We start from the raw sequence: 21,133 nt of genomic DNA on the forward strand, positions 1-21,133 counted from the left end.
CGTACAAACGAAATTGAGAGATTGAAGAAAAAAGAATGGCGGGCTCCTTAAAAAATCCTGCACATTTCATGAAACCTCTGTCAAGCCATGGTGTTGGTAAGTATATTCATGTTCTTATCAAACAGATGTTCTCAATGCATCAAGTTTTTATTGTAATATGTTTGCTAGTTCTGTGTGAGAAAAAGAGGGAAATGTTTTAAAATGTACCTGTCTGTCTTGACTTTTGTCTCTTGAAGTTGTGACTTGTGTAGTTGTTGCGTAGATCTATGTGACTGTAGACTCTAGGCTATATAGGCCTAGCCCTAGGCCTATAGCTAGTAGTACTAGTAGGCCTAGATCTCCTACTACTACAGTTGAGCTACAGCTGATCTAATTGAGAGTGAAACGGGGTTCGCAACTTCGCATGGCTAACCATGTCCATACTGGACAATGCGAGAGCCATGCGCCAATAATATGAAAATGCCATTATTCATCTGCTGTAAAATAACTTTTGATCTCTAGCAGTAGGGGCGCTGGTCCGAGAATGAGGATCGTCCTCATAAACAAGGATATCCTCATAAACGAGGACAAAATGCGTCCTCAAAAATAAGAGTTGTCTGCATTTTCGAGGACGTTTTTTTTCATCAGCGCTCTGGGCAGGGAAAAAATTAATATTTATTTTTCGGGGGCTACTTTTCAAGCTTGCCTGCATGAAAATAACATTCTAAAATTTGTTTTGCATTGAACTCTATGCAAATTTACAGGGGCTCTTTTCTGATTTTCGGGGGCTCTTTTAGGCATTTCGGGGGCTAATTCGCCCCGAGCCCCCGTGTATTTTTTTCACTGGCTCTGGGGGTTTCATGTTACAGAACGGCCTGCTGGCGATGCCAAAAATGGATTCCCTGGGGGAAAATAACCCTAGTTCACCGTCTACTTTTATGGGTTGTCCGTCTTCCCAAGGATTTATTGCTTATAATGTGAAGGTCTCTGTACAATGTCAATGTAAAATGCATCAAGAAAATCATTGCAGAATCCGTTTTTTGGATCGCCAATGTGCCGATCTAAAATATGAAACGTCTCCAAAAATGCAGACGGTCCTTATTTTTGAGGACGCATCAGTCCGTGTTTACGAAGACGATCCTCGTTTATGAAGACGATCCTCATTCTCGGACCAGCGCCCCTACTGTCTAGATCTAAATCTGATTCTAATTACTTTAATGCTTGTGGAGGATGGAGTCACGGAGAGGAGGAGGAGCTGAGGAGGAGGAGAAGAAGAAGAAGGAAAGAAATCAGAAAGAAAGAAAGAAAGAAAGGGCCGAAAGAAATGTGCATGGAAAAAAAAATTAACATTGACTTCCTATCACAGTATCAGTATCGAGACAATATCAGTATCGAGGCAGTGTCTCATGACATAACACTAACAGTGAACATTGTATAAAGTCTATGATTTCCTGATATCCCATGGAAACAAATGTAGGGTCTACTTAGTTTTATAATTTCAAATAGATCTACAGAGCCATGGCTTGGTGAGCTTTGATATTTAAAGTTGTGTGCATGAGACGCTGCCTAAATCTTGATTTCAATCTTTAATGTTCTGTTTAATTCAAATCAATTTTCATGATATTCTTTGGCAGGTACACCACCTTACAAATTGCTGCCTCCATCAGCCCTCACAGTACCGGCCAAAGTGGCTCCCAAGGTCACAGGGGTCTCAGGAGAGCCAATGGCCCCCAAGGAAGATGGAAAACAATCCTCATTGTAAGTTGGGGTAACTCACTTACTTATGAATAGTTGTAGGAATAGGGCAATTTATAACATATTTCTCTAGGATCTTTGAAAGCAATGACTTGCTATAAAAAAAAAATTGTAGCTTTAAACTTAATCTAGTAATTTCTAAATTCATATTGATTTAACTTGTAAATGACATTTTGCTTCCAACATTAACTATAATAGATATTGACATTATGTACTAATAATATGGCAGGAAATACTAGATTCAATACAATTCAATATTCATTCCTTTCTATGGTACCCATAAAGTAACAGACTTGAGAATTTGATATAACACTTTGTTCTTTATGTGATGCTCTTGTTTATCTTAAATAGAAAACCTGCTCACCAGACATCTCCAGCCTCACAACATGTAAGCTATTTCTTTTATTTTGTCTTCTGTATCAAGTATCGGTCTTGTAGAAACATGCATGTATGTCTCTCAAATCTCTCTCTTCTTTTGTTTTTGTGTGTTTTGTTTTTGTCATAGTAAGATAGACCCATTAACTAGTATTCTGCCTCGTAAGGAAGGAACAAATTTCAGATTGCCAGTTTTACATAATATGTATCTTTGGCAAAATAATGTGTGGATCAAATGTTGCTAATGCTGGAAAGTATTTATGGTCACCAGCCTTGTACATGTAGCTCCCAGATATAAAAGAAAATAAATTTTAAATTTCTAGGAAAATTCCAACCTTTTGTAACTCTTATGACACCTTTAATGGGGAAACTGACACGTTGATCAAGATTCTAGACTATCTAGCAATTGCGAGTTACAATTAATCATACACTGTACCTCTAGATTGGTAAAGATCTATACTGTGTTGGATCCAAATCTGATTGTAAGCATGAACAGATCTGATTGCTCAAGGCATGTAGGGTAACTTAACAAGGTAGAACACTTGTCTTTTCTGTATCAGGAGAAGGAGACCCAAGTCACCTTGCAACCAGAAGCCCCTGCTGTAATACCCCAAGGAGCTACTGGCACTCCCCTTCCATCCCCTAGCTACTCACCATACCACCACCACCACCCACCCCCTCAAGCACCGCACCTTGCCCAACCCTACCCCCCTCCTCCTCCACCACCACCCAGCCACCCTGGACCAGACCCCCACCACCTTCTGGAGCTCCAGCGCCAGACCGATATGATCGTCAGCCGGCAGGCAGCGGACATCGCCCGCCTCAAGACGGAGCTGTCCACCCAGGAGGCCCAGCACTCTGGGGAGCTGGCCAGGAGCAGGGCTGGAAGCAGGGAGTCAAGAGTGGGGCTAGAGGAGGAGGTGCTCAGACTCAAACAAGAGCTGAAGAGATGTAATGCCAGCCACAAACAGCAGGTAAGTGGGCCTAATTCAAGAAGTGGGTGGTACATGTATAAAGGCTTGACCCCAATGCCAAGTCATTTTAGGCCCAGTTTTCAACACTGTCTTTGTCTTATTGTGTCTGCCTCTTTTCAATCAAATCAGTTTGCTCCTGTGAGCGCCGTTACCGTTACTGTAAATATTCTAAAATTGCCTTTTTATTCAAGCACAAATACATGTGTATGAAGATCTACAACTTGAAATCTTAGTTTCATTTAGAAAATTGACCAATACATGACCAATATAGAAAAAACCTACTTGCTAGTTGCATTAAACATTTTAAACCTTTATTCAACTGTAGTAATATAAGTAAATTCATAATTTAATTCCAGACACTCTATTTCTAGAACAATTCTACAAAACCTCCAATTCTTTGTTGTTCATTTATATTGCAATTATTGTTTTTGTCTGTGTGCTATAAGTTACAGGGATGTGAAGCGCTTTACAATTTTTTGCGTGTGTTAAGGGAGCTTAAGGGAATATTGTTATCTTGTAATCTGCTATTTCATTTGGATTAGGTTAGTAATATGGGAGAGGAGCATCAAAGAGAGACCATCCATCTGACAGAAAAGATGAGGAAACTAACAGAAGATCTCCATAGCGTGAGAGAAGAATCAGATGGAAGGAATGCCAATTTGACGACTCGTCTAGCCGCAGAGCAGAAATCAAGCAGTGAACAGAAAGATCAACTTCAAAATGACGTCAGGTACGATAATGATATTGATTCATGGCGACTTGAATGTATATATAAGTGTTGTTTTAAAAAGGGGGAAAATATGATAAGGTTTAGTCAAAATAATCTGCAAATTTCTCTTGATTTGAGTCAATATTTAGTTGTAAATCAGTGACCTGCTATTTATATACCAGTAGACATAAGACATTTAAATCTTTAAATAACATTAATATGTAATATTTTGATGCATCTTTTGATTCATAGAGACCTTATATTCCTGTACCATGCAGAAAAAAAACAATATAATTTTTTTCACCCAATAATGGGATATCCAAACTTCATAGCAAGTTGCTGTGATTGGAAAGCAAGAAGATCAGAGAATAGAAGTAGATTGAACATGAAAAGAGTGTTGTACTGTATGAGAAATGGAGGAAACAGTCCACTGTGTAGATTTAACTTTAAAAGTTGGTAGAAATGTCAACTATGATTTATGGATACTGTATCATTCTTCATCAATGTCACCCACAGGCAGAAGCAGGAAGAAATCTCTCGTCTTACAACTCAAGTTGCTCAGCAGAAGGCTTACATCGGCGATGCTCTCCCTAGCAGTAGGACCTCGGCACAGTGGAACATCGAGAAACAGAACTATGACAAGAAACTCAAGGTATAGACAAACACAATTTTTATGCCTCCGTTACGAAGTAGCCGGAGGCATTATGTTTTCGGGTTGTCCGTCCGTCCGTACGTCCGTACGTACGTCTGTACGTACGTACGTCCCGTTCTCGTGATCGCGTTATCTGAAGAACTGGTTGATGGATTCCTGCCAAACTTTGGTCATGTATGTATCTTGTAGAGCCGATGAACTGATTAGATTTTGGGGTTACGAGGTCAAAGGTCAAAGGTCACAGGGCTCATTATGTATGCAAAACGAGCTCGTGATCGCGTTATCTGAAGAACTGGTTGATGGATTCCTGCCAAACTTTGGTCATGTATGTATCTTGTAGAGCCGATGAACTGATTAGATTTTGGGGTCACGAGGTCAAAGGTCACAGGGCTCATTATGTATGCAAAACGAGCTCGTGATCGCATTATCTGAAGAACCGATTGATGGATTGCTGCCAAACTTAGGTCATGTATGTTACTTGCAAAGCCAAAAAACTGATTAGATTTTGAGGTCACGAGGTCAAAGGCCACAGGGCTCATTATGTATGCAAAACGAGCTTGTGATCGCGTTATCTGAAGAACCGATTGATGGATTGCTGCCAAACTTAGGTCATGTATGTTACTTGCAGAGCCGATGAACTGATTAGATGTAGGGGTCACAAGGTCAAAGTTCAAAGATCACAGGGCACATTATGTATGCAAAAACAGCTCGTGATCGCGTTATCTCAAGAACCGATTGATGGATTCCTGCCAACTTAGGTCATGTATGTTTCTTGCAGAGCCAATGAACTGAGTAGATTCTTGGTTCATAAGGTCAAAGGTCATGGGCTCATTATGTATGCAAAAATAGCTTGTAATCACAATATTCTGAAAACCTGTTAATGGATTACAATTGAACTTGAATTTGAAAAATTTCTTCTGTTTTGGTTTGTAAAATTGCTCTATGACGGAGGCATCATTTTCGACTGCGCGCGCGCAGTCGAAGTTCCATCTAGTTTTTGCTAAAAATATATGCAATCACCTCTTCCTCAAGAAATCCAGAAAACAGTTTTAATTTATTTTAATCTGTGATAAGTTTGGGTAGGCACAATTTTACCAAATTGTAGCCAAATAGGTGTACCCTGTTAAGCTATATGTTTTATCAAGGTTACACTGGCATTTTTGGATAGATCTCTTGATGTATTCCCTTGAAGCAACATGTAACGTTAAAGGCACTCCTTTGGTTATTTCTAATTCCTGCGTGGGGTGTACTGGGTAGGGGAAGGAAGCATCAATAGCATGTACTATATAATTGTTAGTATGTTACATTGCTGCAGTTCTGTTTCCCAATGTTACTTAGCATGGAACAACAGCATCCATGAAAGACAATGAGGTCATGTACCTTGTTAGAGGTGTTGTGGTCGAGTGGATACGTCACCGGACTGTCGATCACAAGGTCCAAAAAGGTGAAAAACTCAATATGAATAAAGGCAATAACTTTAAAAGATATTGCTTTCTTTTGTTTGTCTTTTTTATACAGCTGTTGGAGGAGGAGAAAGAAAACATCCAAACAACTGCCGACATGTTGAACGTGAGACTCTCATCAATGCAAGAGATTATGGCCATTCAAGAGAAAGAAATGACACAGGTAGGCACCATAATTGTTAAGTCTTTGTACCTATGTTATATGAGGCACGATGGCTCAGTGGTGGCTCGTAACTGGAAGGTCCCGGTTTCAAAACCAATTAGATGCGCTAGTTCCCTTTGGTAAGGCATTAACCCTCATTACTGAGTCCCTTGGACAGGACTAAAAGCCGTCGGTCCCCTCGTTGCTTACTTACACACATACACTTTCTTTCTTAGCAGTCAGGTAAGACAAACCAACCAATTTATTTTATATTTGTAACCTTCGTTTCATCTTTCAAATTTGCTATGCCTCTGTCTCAGTGAAGACAGAGGCATTATGCTTGGGGGTCGAGCAGCTGTTCATATGTCACACTTATGTCACCGCAATTAGCTGAAAACGGTGAAATTCAATTTTGACCAAACTTGGATGAAGTAAGTATTAGCATCAGAGGGTCAACTGACTACAATAGTACAATTTTTGTTTTATTAAAGAGTAGAGGCCAAAGGTTACAGGGTCATAAAGGTTTAAGGATATCTCAGAGAAGAGATCAGAAAATACCTCACTTGACAATTATGTAGTGTTACTAAAGGAATAAAGTATAAAGCTTGAATAAATCTGTAGTGCAGAAAGAGTCAGACATTTCAATATAAATGCTCTGGTAGTCATTGGGAATATGTTGTTTCAACTACAGAGCTATGTTTATAGCTTGTAAATGAATGTATCTTTTATTTGGACTCTCCAATAGTTAAAAGGCTCTTCTAAATATAAACATTTCTTTATTTTTGATTTCACCTTGTTATATTCAGGTACAGGAAACACAGCATGATGTGACTGATAAGCATCCTGGAGAAATCCTTTTAACCAAGTGAGTATTGAGCCTTATTTAGATATGACTAAACCGCCTTCAAGAAAGACTTCTCACAAAGTAAAACGGTCATTGTCGCCCCTTAATTAAAAGAAAATAATTCAAGTACCACGATCTGCCATGAATATTTACCATACCGGTATATGATTTTGTTCAAGTATTATCAATAAATTTGTTAATGATTTCTGAAATATTCCAGGTAAACTTTTTTGATTTATTGTCTGAAATGATCTGTCCTTATCAGCAATCATTCTGGGCCCTCTTGGATGCAAAGATGCATTTCAATGAAGGTCCGAAGATTGAATGCACTTGAAGTTCAACCAAGCAGGATCACATATTTGGGACTTGCATTTTAATGATCTTGTGAGTCACGTTTAAAGGGCCCTGGACGCACACTTATGGTAGGCATTATCTATCCAGTCATAGAAGCATGTTTCTAAGAATAGCCACTAGTGTAATGAAGCTAAGTTACTAATTTGCATATAAGATTTTCTTGCATTCAGTGGGCTTAGGGTTAAGATTAAGTTTAAAGCCCCAACTTTGCCAAAAATTTGATGGCAAAATTTCACTTAATTAGATTGTATCATAATGTGAAAGATGATCTCATTTAATAGACACTTCTGCAAAGATTTTTCCCAAAAGATATTAATTTAAAAAAAATCATAACTTGGGTTTTCTGTTGTATGTAGAAAACCTAAATTTGGTATTCTTCCATTACTATTCGACTTCAAACAGAAGAATTTGTTTTGAAAATCCTTGCAGAAATGACATCCTCTTTCACATTATGATACAGTTTAATGTTCAAGTTCAAGTTCAAGTTTATGGTGATGTTAGTTTAGAAACATGCCTCAACAACTGATTACATAATGCCTACCCACACTTTATTTCTTATCATCTGTTCAGTCAGTGCCAGAAGGGCGTTAACTCTGTTCAAGTACTATGAGTTAACGCTCTTCTGCCTCCAAACGGTCATTATGGTGAAAACTGTCGTTTGATATTTCAATCAGATGGAGAGAGAAGGTTTTTGCTCTCTTGGTTCAGAGGAAGTCCCTGGAGATAGTTCTTAAGAAGGACGCATCTACGCATGGGGATAAGGTAAAGTCAGCCTTTCTAATTCACTCAGATTCTGATGAAATTTAAGCCTGCAGGCCCTGTGTAGAGGAGAGTCACCACCTTTGCACGTTCAGAACCCACTGCGCTATTCGTATAAGAGTAGGGGGGAACCCAGGTGTAGTGGTCCACCTGCACACCTCCAATCAGTTATACCGGGAGGAGAGACCCAAGGGTTACAGTGATTCAGTTCGCTTTTTGCCTCCCAGGCACAGGTGATGCCAAGTACTTAATAATAATAATAATAATAATAATAAAGATTAGACTTAAATTAAGTTGATCAATGTTATTGAGACAATGGTTTAAATGTATGCTTATACTTGACCCTAGAAAGAAGTTTAACCAAGCATTGATATGTATAAATAAACAGATACAGTTACCTTCATTATGAATTAAATTCCCATGGGATATATTTGGTACCCAATTTTACAATGAAACAAGCCTTATAAGTCAAAATTTACTCTTAAAGGTTTACTTATCATTATGAGAATTAGTCAAAGACATGGCACAGGAGGGGTTAACAAAATGATTTGTTTTGAGTGTTAATTATTATGGACTAAATGAATCAAAAATTATCATTATTATTATTAGTACTTTTTGTTTCTCTAGCTCCACAGTCTTGAGGGTGAGTTAGATGGATCCCTAAACAAAGTTAGGATCCTGGAGCATGCCTTAGCAGACAAGGAGGCTCAGCTCCAGCTGGAGAAGAAGAATGTTACGGTGAGGATCATCTCCATGTTCCTTGCATTTTGTTTGGTTCTGTTTTTCCTCTCCTCTGTATTAAAGTAATATTTTTAAAACGAAAGGGGGAGAGCCCTCCCTCATATTAAGTTGGTTTTAATAGAAACAGGAAAATAAGAGAGACAGGTCAGTAAAAGTTTGAGCTAAAACAGATTAAAAATAAGGAAGTTATGAATTTTTGAAGGTGGGATCAATCAATCACAAATTGGCAACTCTGTGACGTATCTTGTGATCTCCCCTCCCATACTAAAAATATGTCAATAAAATTTTCAATTATACATTCACCCTAAATACAATTTTCCAAACATGTTTATATACAACCCCTTTATGTAACAAATCTATTCCGTCATCAATAACTAAAGAAAATGAAAGTTTATGAAATTTTCTTTACAGAGCAAATATGAGAGGAGCTCGCAAGAAACGTTATAATGTTTCCAATGTTTCCAATTTGTGTTTTTAATACCGATGACATCTTCATGCGAGCTCCTCTCATATTTGCTCTGTAAAGAAAATGTCATAAACTTTCATTTTCTTTAGTTATTGATGATGGACTTGGACTGCGTTGTCATCTTAGGAATTGCTTGTTAATGATTTATTGTTGTTATCTCTTGATAAAATAAGCTCGAAAATGCTGAATATCATTTTCATGCAATATTATGTGGGTGAATCAAATCCCAGCATTTATAGCCTACATATTACCTGTTGAGAGCCAATGAGCATCAACTTGATGAAATTATGTAACTAATTACCCTTATGGCGCTCAACAGGCAATATTAGAGAAAAATGTAGTAATATTTACAAAGCGTCTCTGGAAATCTATCTAATCTTTAACCAGCACTTGTTTATCTATCAGGCAATGTGAGCAAACAATTTTGACTGAAAATCCAAAAGCTCATTGTAGGAGCCACTATGTATCTTACTTATATGCATCTTAAAATCTAAAGGGCAATATTTCGTCGCCGTTTTCACGAACCGGCACAAGCCACCGAAATCCCTTCAAAATGTAGTTTTTATTTTTTTGCATTTTTAGCATAAGTTATCAACAATCTTTCATCTCACCAAATTTCAGCATCCAAAACGCTTTAGTTTTTGAGATATCCATGGTTACACAAATGACAAAAACGACACACGAGCCAAAAAGCACGATTCATATTTTCACGAACCGGCACGCGCCGTTATAAGTCAATGGGCTGTGCCGGTTCGTGAAACTATCTTTGCGCTTACAAGACCTAGACGACGCGACACAGGCGGTTGTGCCGGTTCGTGAAAATAAAATACGCGCTAAGACAGCGCGAGCGCTTTTGTCTTGCGCGTAAAGTTACATAGGAAAAACGACACAGTGGCTTGTGCCGGTTCGTGAAAATATTTTTGCTACGTAAACAGCAAAATAATATTTTCACGAACCGGCACGAGAGTCCAAAGCTTCGTAATATTAATAGTAATTGTCATTATGCTTAACAAATGGAATGTATAGAAAATACAGAATATTTTCCTTTCATTGATATGTATTTTGTGATATAAAATTTGACATAAGGCATGTTTCTGGCGAATTCAAAACGGGCTAAACGTAAAACGCGTTTTTCTCAGAATGTACTTATTTCGTTGCGCGTTGGGCTGTGCCGGTTCGTGAAAACGGCGACGATTTGTTTGTATACCGGAAGTCCCTCTTTTTGTGTATAAATGGAGTAATGTTTTTTTCTTCCTGAATGGATACAGAAAGTGGAGCATGAGCTAGTTTCAGTCCAAGAAGTAGCAGGAATGCTTGATAGTAGACTACAGGAGAGTGAGACTTGTCTTTGTAGAATGAGAGATATGGTCATTAGGTAAGAAATCTTTGAAGTGTGCAATCAGCAGTCTTTTTTTATACCTCCAGGTGCCTCCCTCCCCCTTAAAAATTGTGGATGAAGTAAAAAAAAAAAAAAAAAAAGAGAGAGAAATTCATGTTTGGTAACGCTACATTAACTATGTATTGCAGTAGGATGTCAAGTTCCTGTACTTCAAATTAGATTTTTTTAAAACTGATAATTTATACTATACATACAATGAGCTTCACAAAATAGATTGTCATGCTACCCCTAGAGCAATTTCTCTGCCATGTCAGCCATTAATTACAGACATTTCCTATTTCACCCTTAATTACATAATTTTATAGTCCTCTTGTAAGTTCTTTTCTGGTTATATTTCATTTGTGAAATCTTTTGAGGTAGCTTGCCCGCCACTATTTAAAAAAAAATCATTCTTCAGCATGTTTTATCCAGATACGTAAAATCCCAAAACATAATCACTCGGGTAATTTTGTTCATGATAGTTTCTTTATAGATAGGTTCCTTTTGATGTTGAGAAGCTTTTTGTACTTAATTAAAAATGTATTTTTATTCACCATAGATCAAAAACCAAGATTGCCACACTGTTCAGAGTATACTATTCATGCACACTGTACTGGTCACAAAAGTTAACTGTTGCATTGAGTCCAATGTTTATTCTGTTGGTTGACTTGTCCTGGTTAAAGAGTTAAGAAATTACAAATAAGTTCCTATTAATTCTGTTGTTCTTTGTGCTTAACAGGTGTCACAAGTATTCTAATGGACTGGATATGCAAAGCAAAGAGATGGTGTCAAGATTAAATTCTCATCAACAACGACTGACTTTCGCTATCAGCAGAATAGAACTCCTGCAAGGTTAGAAATTTTTTGTTTCCGTCAAACCAGACACTTTTGCAAAGTTTCATACCACAAATGATTTAATCACAGCCTAAACGTTTGCAACTTATTAAAATAGGGTCATCATTAATACCGTTGTTATTAAACGTTACAGCCCCTGTTTGGTGTCCGAGCATTCATTTCCTGGCAAAGAAAAGCCAATTCCTGGGGGGTGTTTCACACAGACTAAGATCAACTTTAAGTTGGACTTGACTATGGCAGGCCACTAATGCCACTGGTTGCTCTCACCATTGGTCTCTCAATTATGATCTTTAGATAATATTTTTTCCTTCAACAATGAACTATCAAAAGATTTTAATTTTTGTAGATTTGTGACCACGGTTTGTATGTCCCTTGAGAGACCAATGCCAGTAAATGGTGAGATCAAACTTTATGACCAACTTCAAGTTGATCTTAGTCTTTGTGAAACACTCTCCAGACATTCATTTCCTGGCAAAAAAAGCTAATTCCAACAATAGTAAATCAATCTGTTGACTGCCAGGTTAAGTTTGACAAGGAATGTTTTTGTCGTGTAGGGATCCTGATGGTGAATATTCTGTGAAAGCAGGAAGCCATTCTGGAATGATTTGTAATTTTTAAAATTTATTTCTGATAGGAGTATGTACTTTTGTCTATGAGTTGTATCATATGTCTGTCGTTTCACCCTTAGATCTTCTGGCTCGTAAAGACTCAATGTTGAAGCTGAAGGTCAGAGGTTCAAGCCTACAAGGATACTCTGACTTATCAACACAAACTGATGATCAAGGCTTGAATCCAGACAGGTAACAACTGTTTGGGACAAGTTTGCAAAATATTTTTCAAATTCATCTAACCTCCACCATGGACGAATGTACCAGGACATTGCCCATCAATTGGCTATTAGGCCATGTGCTAATTCACTTAAGGAGGTTTAATAATGGTTTATAATAAATCTTTGTGAATTCTAGCTCCTACATGTATGTTAATAGGGTATTGTCCTCTTTTTCTTTGATATTGATCAATTGTGAGTTTGAATCCTAAGTAAAATATGTGAAAATGTTACATGCATAATTTTTTCTTTAAAAATAATCTAGTTTCTGATATTTTGTTTATTTGGTGATTGTAAAAATTGTTTTCTTTCTACATCTTCTTTATGAATAATGTACCATACAGGTGGAAAATATATGGATGCACATTTGTGAACCTACATGTATGTCTGCATATTCAACAATTTTTTCTTCTTTGGTATATTCATTTCACACTCATTATTCAAATAAATATATTTCTTCTCTCTTAAAACAAAACAAACTGTTTTATATATTTTTCACTCATTTTAAAGTAGTGCTGTCCCAATGGAGCTGAAAGCGGAGCTCGAACGTCTTCAGAAGGAGAGAGATAGTCTTGCTTCCAGGCTCAAAGAGGATTCAGCAGTTTTCCAGCAGAGAATTGATGACATCAGGGAAGAGAGTAAGCTTCAAATGTTTGATTTTCCAGTAAAGATTTAGATTTAGATTCACTCGAATGGGATTTCTCTAATCTTCCTTCCGTAATAATAAGGTTAAATGTAGCATTCATAATCTGTATATATTGCATTTTGGATTAAAAGTTTACAGTAATCTGAAAGATCAAAGGCAGAGCCTTTCTTGCTTTTATGATTTATTCCAAAGTAGAAGTAATCTTGAACTTTACCATGTAAATCAGAATTGTTGGAAAATGGAACATATGTCAAGTATAGATATCAATTACCTTTTGCAAGAAGAAGCACTTCAAATTCTTAAACGCAATCACATTTAGATAATGAAATCAAGTACGTGTTCAAGTAGTATTTAATTTTCTATTCTTTATTTCAGTGATGGAGAAAACGGATAAATATGAAGAAGAAAATAACCAATTAAGAGCCAGAGTAATAGATAGAGGAAAGGTGAGCCTTCATCATTAATGTTATTTTGCTTTGATTAGTCCTAGATGGATAGCGGTAAGATCACTATGAACATGACGGACAAAGAAAGCGGACAAAATATACAGTTCCTCAGGTAGACAAAGGAACATCCCTTCACTGCTATTATGTAAAAATGTGAAGAACAGGTGAATATGCATGTGACACCTGTTCTACACATTTATACATAATAGCAGTGAAGGGATGTTCCTTTGTCTACCTGAGGAACTGTATATTTGTCTGCTTTCTTTGTCAGTCATATTCATAGTGGATGCTATTTTAAATGAATGCACTATTATAAGTCAAATATTTTTGTTTCTTCTCTTTTTTAAGCTTAATTTTGGAAACCCCTAAATATTTTCTAGTCCTTGTCTTGCAAAGTAACTGCAACAGTAAAGCATACTAATTACCTCTTAAAATGCATAACATATTTAATAATGTAGAACAGTGAATTAAAGTCAGCTTTAGTTTAGCAGAGTAGAATGCAAATCTATATGAACATCAGGGATAAATAGAGCAAAAGTTTTGTATTCTGTGTCATGTTACTATGGATTCTCTTATGTCACATTCTTTGGCGTATTCTACAACACATTGAGGTGTCGTAGTCGATTGTTTAAGCACTTGACTTGAAAAGCAAAGGTGGGTTTGATCCCCGGCACGGCAGTAATGTCCTTTGGCAAGGCATTAATCTACATATCCCTACTCAGTACCCAAGAGAGAAATTGGGACCTGGTAGGATGACAAAAGCCTTTGTGTTATTAATTGCCATATGCCCTCAGGGTGACTATATGATAGGAATACTCCCCAGGGAGTGGAGATGGTGCACATTGTACGTGAATGACTCCGATGACACTGGGTAACAAACAGTTTTTCGTATTAAGCGCTACAAAAATCCAGATTATTATTATTATGAATGAATACTGTGTTATGACTGGATATGTTTGTGTGATCTAGGAGGTGGAGAGTCTAGAGGAGCAGCTTTCTGCCAGTGACAAGTCCTTGACCGAAGCAAGAGAAGAGACTGTCAGGTTTAGAACGGACCTTGCACGCTCTCAGCTAGTGGCAGAAGGAGGTATATCTCATATTTCATACCAAATCTCCAACGTGCAAATTTTGATTCGGGGGTCAAAAGTAGCATGCCTTACTTATTTTCATTTCTGTGAAGTTTATGTTTTAAAGTGGGACCGCATTTCTTGAATTTACTTGCACCCTCTATATAGCAAACAATGCCTAAGTGGTGCTGTTGGTCCCCCATGATTCCCTTTTTCTTTTGTAAATTGAGAGCTGATTTGATGAGATATAACCACCTGTCAGTGACCATGCGTGGAGGTCTAATCCCTCCTGGCCAAACTAGTGCAGATAGCTTTAAGGTAGTAGATCATTAAAGAATTACGGGAAGTATCCCTTTGTATGAATTTATCTCAACCCCTATTTAAGTCACGCTGTAAGAATTTTATCCTCTCCCACCTGGCCATGGGAAAGAGGGGTTAGTTCTCTGGGTTGATTGTCCAGGGATAGATGTTACAGGGTTTATTAAGTAAGGCTGTGAGCAAAAAAACAAATGGTTGATGATGAAATTTGCTCAAAATTAAATACATCCAGTGAGTCTGTCTGTTATGACTTTGATTGATCATTGATGGTGATGATCAAGATGATGATTTACTATATATTTGACTACTAAGAAAGCAAGCTTGTACTTGTAGGTAAGCAACCAGCAGGACCTGCAAATGATAAGCTTGACTTCTGGTCTTTATGTGCAACTGTCTGGTCTTTATGTGCAACTGAGAGTTGTTCCAGCAAGTTTTTGTGAGGTTTTTATTTTACTGGTTCGAACACCCAATCTACTGCAGGATAAACAATCCATTATGAATTATAGCCATGTCCTCTAAAAATACGATTCCCATACAAGAGCTCAAGATTAGCTCTACGTGTATCTGATGGACTTTGTAATGAGAATACTACTATGTAACTCTGGACCTGCTGGTTACCAGACCTCTGATATAACATTGAGCCATCGGTTCTGCATTGCACTATAAATAATTGTATCATCTTTCTGTTTTTTTTCTAGCTTCAGATGAGAAGTGCAAGTTGCTTGAATCCCAACATACAGAGAGACTAGCAGAGATGGAGAAGAGATTGAATGAGGCTAGGAGGGAACATGCTAAAGCAGGTCTGAGCTTAATCTTCTGTCAGTGGTGCATAAGGGGTGGGATGGGGGGGGGGGGTAAATGGTTCCTATACTTGATCCTGAATACTATTCTATTAGCATGGATGTACTATCCTATTTCATCATATTCAACTTGTAATACTCACTGATTAGGAGTTCCACCAAGTTCTAAAACCAGGAGGAAACACCTGTGAGTCTCATTTAGATTTTAACTTTATCACTCCTTGACACAGGTGATGTCCAATACTTATGACGGTGATAGTGATAACATATATTTATGACATTTTATTGAAATAGACTAGGAAAAACTAGTGAAAATAGATTATTGTGTTACTAAGGCTGCTAGAGAAACAACGTCCTTTCAATTAAACTACCTTTTTTATTTCAATCTCTGTATAGTTTTATTATAAATAATAATATTCCGCATTTATAAAGCACTTAATACATAAACGATGTCTTTAAGCACTTTACAGATATATTATTATGTACATTCTCCAATCCCTGGGGAGCATTCCAGGCAGGCATCATTTTACAGATGCTCACAATGCTGAGCAAACTATGTTAACTTTCGCATCCTACCGGGTACTCATTAACACCTGGGTGGAGAGTGGCAAATGTAGATTAGCGTCTTGCCAAAGGAAATTAGTGCCAGGCTGGCATTTGAACCTCGTACCTTGTGATTTGCAGTCGGGTGACTTATCCACTAGACCACAACACTTCTAGGCAGTTAGAGAGATGACATTCTTGTGAGAAGAATAGATCATCAGAATCTCTAGCCTCACAAAGGAACTACCTCGCCAAAGAGATATCTAAGCTTAGCTCAGTGAAATAGAGGCAAATAGAAGTATATTTATGATCAGGACATTATCTATTGCCTACATGACTAAATATTTGTGGTTTTTTTCTTCCAAATCTCCATACAGTTGTATCATTAAGGCAGCTAGAGAGACGACATACTCGTGAGAAGGAGAGATCATCAGAGGCCCTTGCAGCGCAGGAGGACTACCTCACCAAGGAGATATCTAAGCTCAAGACAAGGCTCAGTGAAGTAGAGGCCGATAGAAATATGCTAATGGTGAGATATTTTTTCTTATTTTCATGCCCTCAAGGTTGTTTTGGGGTAATAATAATAATAATACTCAGCTTTTATTAAGCGCGAATTACAATTAAGTCTCTGAGCGCTTCCAAACTTGGAGATTATTACCCCTGCTTTAGCTGTGCTGCCATTACGGTGCTCTAGCATTTCAAGGAATTAGTTCCTGCCAGGTACCCATTTACATCACCTAGGCTGAGTGTGGCAAATGTAGACCAATGTCTTGCCAAAGGGGTAATGAAAGAGGTCATAAAGGAGTCATAGATGAAATATATTTATCTAAATTCTACATGCTTATGATACACACTGACTTGTGATGCATGATTAATCCTTCTTATTAACTTTCAATGTTTACGTTTTATGTTTAGTTCCAGAGATTTAACCAAAGATCATGAAGTCTGACAGACAAACTCTTTTAATGGATGTATGTCTTATTTGTATGCTTTTGTTCCTTACAATTTTATAAGGGTTTCATACTTTATATATTGGTAGTATACATAAGTATTCAAGACCAATTATTCATCTTCCGTAGGTAACATTAAGACAGGAAGGCCTCCTGGCAACTTGCAGGGCAAAGCAGACTGGTGACATACCATCTCTCATAGAGAAAGAAAATGGCAGTTGTGCTGGGGGTGATGGAGAGAGAAGTGATAACCATTCCATATCACCCACCAACCATGACAGACATCCACCCGATAGAGGAAGAGGTATGAAAAGCCCCCCAACCACACACTGGTTTTACGACACATGCTCTGGTGACTGTTACTCTCCGGTCAATTTCCAGCCTTATACAAATCGAAAACATCAACTCTTTAAAGCGGGACTGCACTACTTGTAGCTTCTTGCGCCCTCCGCATAGCCAACAATGCCTTAGCGGTACCCGTTGGTCCCCCATGATCACCTTTTTCTTATATTAATTGAGAGCTGATTTGATGAGATAACCACCTGCCAGTGACCATGCAGGGAGGTATAATCCCTCCTGGCCAAACTAGTACAGATGGGCTTTAACCTAACCCAAAACTTACTTACAAACCTAACACTAACGTAAACCTACAGCGTAGTTGAAACCTAACCCCCTAACCCTAACCGATATTTTTGATGAAATAAAACCAGGAGCAGATGTCGCCAGAGCATGTGTAGGTCATTGTCGGATCACCTACACACTATATGATCCACTATGATATGATATTTGAAGATATTGTAATATCATTAGATTAGAACAATTGTTTATTGTGGGTCTTCCTTTTGCAGAAAAGCCTTATTTGTTTCAGTTCACAGTGACATGAGTCGGTTTATAAGACTGTTCCTGATTTAATGTTCCTATGGCCTTTTCTCCATCCAAAGGGGCTAGAATTACTCACAGAATTTGAATCTCACTATTCATATCGTTTGAAACCTCAATCACAAAGCATTTAATCTTTTATATAAAGCAACTGAAGTATCCATCAAAATTAAAGGTAGTTGGTTGATATCAAGTGTGTTAGGATTTAAGTGATCATCATAATCGATTTGACATGATTTGAAACCACAACAGAAAGATTGTCGTAAAATCTTTGTTACAGCATTATTATAATATGTTAGAAGAGTAGATCAGTGGACATATTCTTGTGTGTAGTCAGAGATTTCGACCTGAAGAAAAAAAAAGATCACTGAATTTCTAGCTGTGTGAATTATTTGTCATTTACTTTGTAGTGTATGTAATGCTTGATTAGAGTAGACATAAGTGATTCATTAACCCTTTTCCCTTCTTTTTTTCTTGTTTTCTAGAACCCCTTCATGCTGTGTTGAAGGATTTACAGACCATTGCTGCCAAAGTTTTAGAAGATGATGACGATGATGATGAAGTAGAAGGAAATGAGGAGTAGTCCAGGAAGAAAGAAAATCAAGAGTCACTTAAACTTTCCAAGTAGTTTTTGTATGCTAATAAGATAGATGAATTATTTTCAAGGTATATTCTACTTCAGTGTACAACCAAAGGTTTGAGTTGTTTACCAATACGTAACCATTACATGACCACTTTCACGAACTATTTGCTGATTTGACCATCTTGTTCTTTTACAATTGAACATACACAACTGTTTTCTTATTTTACCTATTTTTAAACTTTCATCTGTTTCTATGTATTATTTGACTTCCCACAGGTCAGTTGTTATCTCGGATGGATTCCCCTTACTTGTTTTGGAGTTGGGACAATTTTTTTCTTGTATGTCATTTGTAACAAGTTCATCTGAAATCTCAGGCAAAGTACATAGAGCAGTAATGTTTACAAATTTCAGTATCTTTTAATTAATAGCTAAAATACTGCAAGGGTTTTTATATTTGATTAATTTTTATGGTACTGTACACTATACATGTACATTCAAGTGATCAAGTTATAGACACATTTATTTCATTTCTATAATGAATAATTTGGTGATAATTTAATCATGCTGGTCTATATGTATTGAGTCAATAATTTTGAGGAGATGAGATCAAGTCTACTTCCTATTAAATGGATTCATGAATTTGATTAATGTTCAGAGAAAATAAATGAATATTTTGAATACGCGCCACATGCATTAATTGCAATGTAACAAATCAATTCATCCTGTGATTTTTTTTGTGAGGGAAACTTATTTGATTTAATTAAGGGAAATGTGTCACCTTGGTACAATGTTTTGCCTTAAACAAAGAAATGTAGATCCTGGCAATGTACAGTATTATCACTTAATAAGAAAATATTTGACTTCATGCAAGACTTTCATAAGAGTTTCACAAGACATCTCATGCCATTTCTATCTACATGTATGCTTAGTAGAATATTCACAGCCTCTCATTAAATAATTTGATCTTGCACATCATTAAATGTCTTTATGGAATGCTATGATCAGATTTGAATGCCTTTGTCAGTATTAAAGTTGATGCTAGAGAATGATTTCCCAGGTGTTCTATCTGTGTTCATTGTCTATGGATTTATTTATGCATCAGCAAATCTCTTACAATTTTCCTTATCTCTTCTCCCATACGGAACTACACATACCACAACCACAATGCTATATTTATCACTTTGAAAGACAAAAATCAAATAAAAAGTGAACAGATTCCAGATAATTTGGGGTAGTAATATACTAAGTCTCCATATTTAATATCTATACATTCATAACAGCCAACAAATTCACCCGACCACCAAAACACTGACCTTGGTACATACAACAGTATAGGAATATCTTTGAATGGAATAATGCTATTTTCAATATACACGTATCTCATAATTTTGTTCAAAACACACATTCTTGGTATACCATTGCAAGAAATACAAGTATGAAGGATAGTTATTATTTAGAGCTTTAAGCTTGATGCAAGCAAGAAATTTCTTCTATAATCAGCTAATTTCATCCAATTTTAGCATGTCTTGATCATTTAATTCATTAATAAAAAATTCAAGATAAATAACAGTAAATATTCAAAGAAATACTGGCATTACATAGTATAGTTATCAACAATTTTTAAAAATATGTTTAAAAAGCAGTGCTGCCCCTTGAACCTTTTAAATGGTGTTTTATGCAGGAAATTCACTTGAAGAAAATTTTTGGGTAATTATTAAAAGCATGTACATTTTTATAAATTATTTTTTGAATAGGGTGCTGTTTTTAGTTTCTTTGTTTTACCTGACCAGGGGACAGATGGCTTTAATTCTTTTATGAGGGACTTATGTAGTAATGATTGATGCCTTAACAATGGGCACAAGTGCAGCAATTTAGTTTGGACCTCGCGGTTAATAGACCGCTACCCTCGGACTGCGCCATTGTGCCTCCCGTATAATTTACAATAATTTATTATTCCTTGCAATCTTACAGCTTGTAGAGACAATTGGAAACTTATACAAAAATTGTATAAGGAAACGTATAAAGAATCATTGTATATCGAAAGGAGCGTACAGACTAGATGACATCATATAATCAAACTGGTTTAGAATACAAAACTTTAATCACTTGGGGTGGTGTTAAACCTGGCCTAAGTTAATCCACGGACTACTTAGGCCAGGTTCAACTTTTTATAGTCCATGGACTAAAGTGAGTCCGCTTTCGAGAATACCACTCAAATCGTATAGCAACTTTGGTAGTCTGGACGCAGGTTTAGTGGCACAGAAAAGGTTACAAATGAAACCAGTAGAATTTAAACCCGAGATCAATTGAAAAAATGACAGAAAATACCTGTAATGTGTAAACTAATGCTGGATGTGTTATAAACTGCAATATATTCATCACAATTTGCAATTTCTGAATATGTTTCATATGATGTGAATCTTCTCCATGCAAATAATAATAATTCCATTATTGGATAATGATAAGGAATGCAAAAAATATTGCCGTGTTAATGTGTTCTTCATAATGAGCAAACTATTCTTTTAAATATCCAAAATTAATCTGAGTTGCATGGTACATGTATTTTCAATGGCATCATTTTCATGATTGACAGATTTTACATTTGCTATTAACAGCACGGACCCACATC

The 21,133-nt window shown here is 36.8% G+C and overlaps 1 protein-coding gene across 3 annotated transcripts; it reads left to right on the top strand.

The window, feature by feature from the left end:
- The first annotated feature begins 3 nt into the window (after positions 1–3).
- Positions 4–20,812, top strand: LOC100888089 (coiled-coil alpha-helical rod protein 1). Of its 3 annotated transcripts, none has more exons than XM_030998207.1 (20): positions 4–96; positions 1,614–1,737; positions 2,086–2,122; positions 2,670–3,083; positions 3,626–3,813; positions 4,309–4,444; positions 5,963–6,070; positions 6,856–6,914; positions 7,922–8,009; positions 8,634–8,744; positions 10,482–10,588; positions 11,331–11,443; positions 12,135–12,246; positions 12,783–12,910; positions 13,294–13,364; positions 14,334–14,451; positions 15,448–15,549; positions 16,470–16,621; positions 17,172–17,346; positions 18,407–20,812. In XM_030998207.1, exons 1-20 carry the CDS (start codon positions 36–38, stop codon positions 18,502–18,504), a joined length of 2,502 nt encoding a protein of 833 aa, XP_030854067.1. In that variant the 5' UTR covers positions 4–35; the 3' UTR covers positions 18,505–20,812. The 3 variants fall into 3 exon arrangements, with proteins under 3 accessions (XP_030854067.1, XP_030854068.1, XP_030854069.1); XM_030998208.1 differs by having other exon boundaries at positions 12,786–12,910; XM_030998209.1 differs by lacking the exon at positions 8,634–8,744.
- Positions 20,813–21,133: the final 321 nt, after the last annotated feature.

This window comes from Strongylocentrotus purpuratus, unplaced genomic scaffold (assembly GCF_000002235.5).
Source record: "Strongylocentrotus purpuratus isolate Spur 01 unplaced genomic scaffold, Spur_5.0 spur5_scaffold_4, whole genome shotgun sequence".
Taxonomy (NCBI): domain Eukaryota; kingdom Metazoa; phylum Echinodermata; class Echinoidea; order Camarodonta; family Strongylocentrotidae; genus Strongylocentrotus; species Strongylocentrotus purpuratus.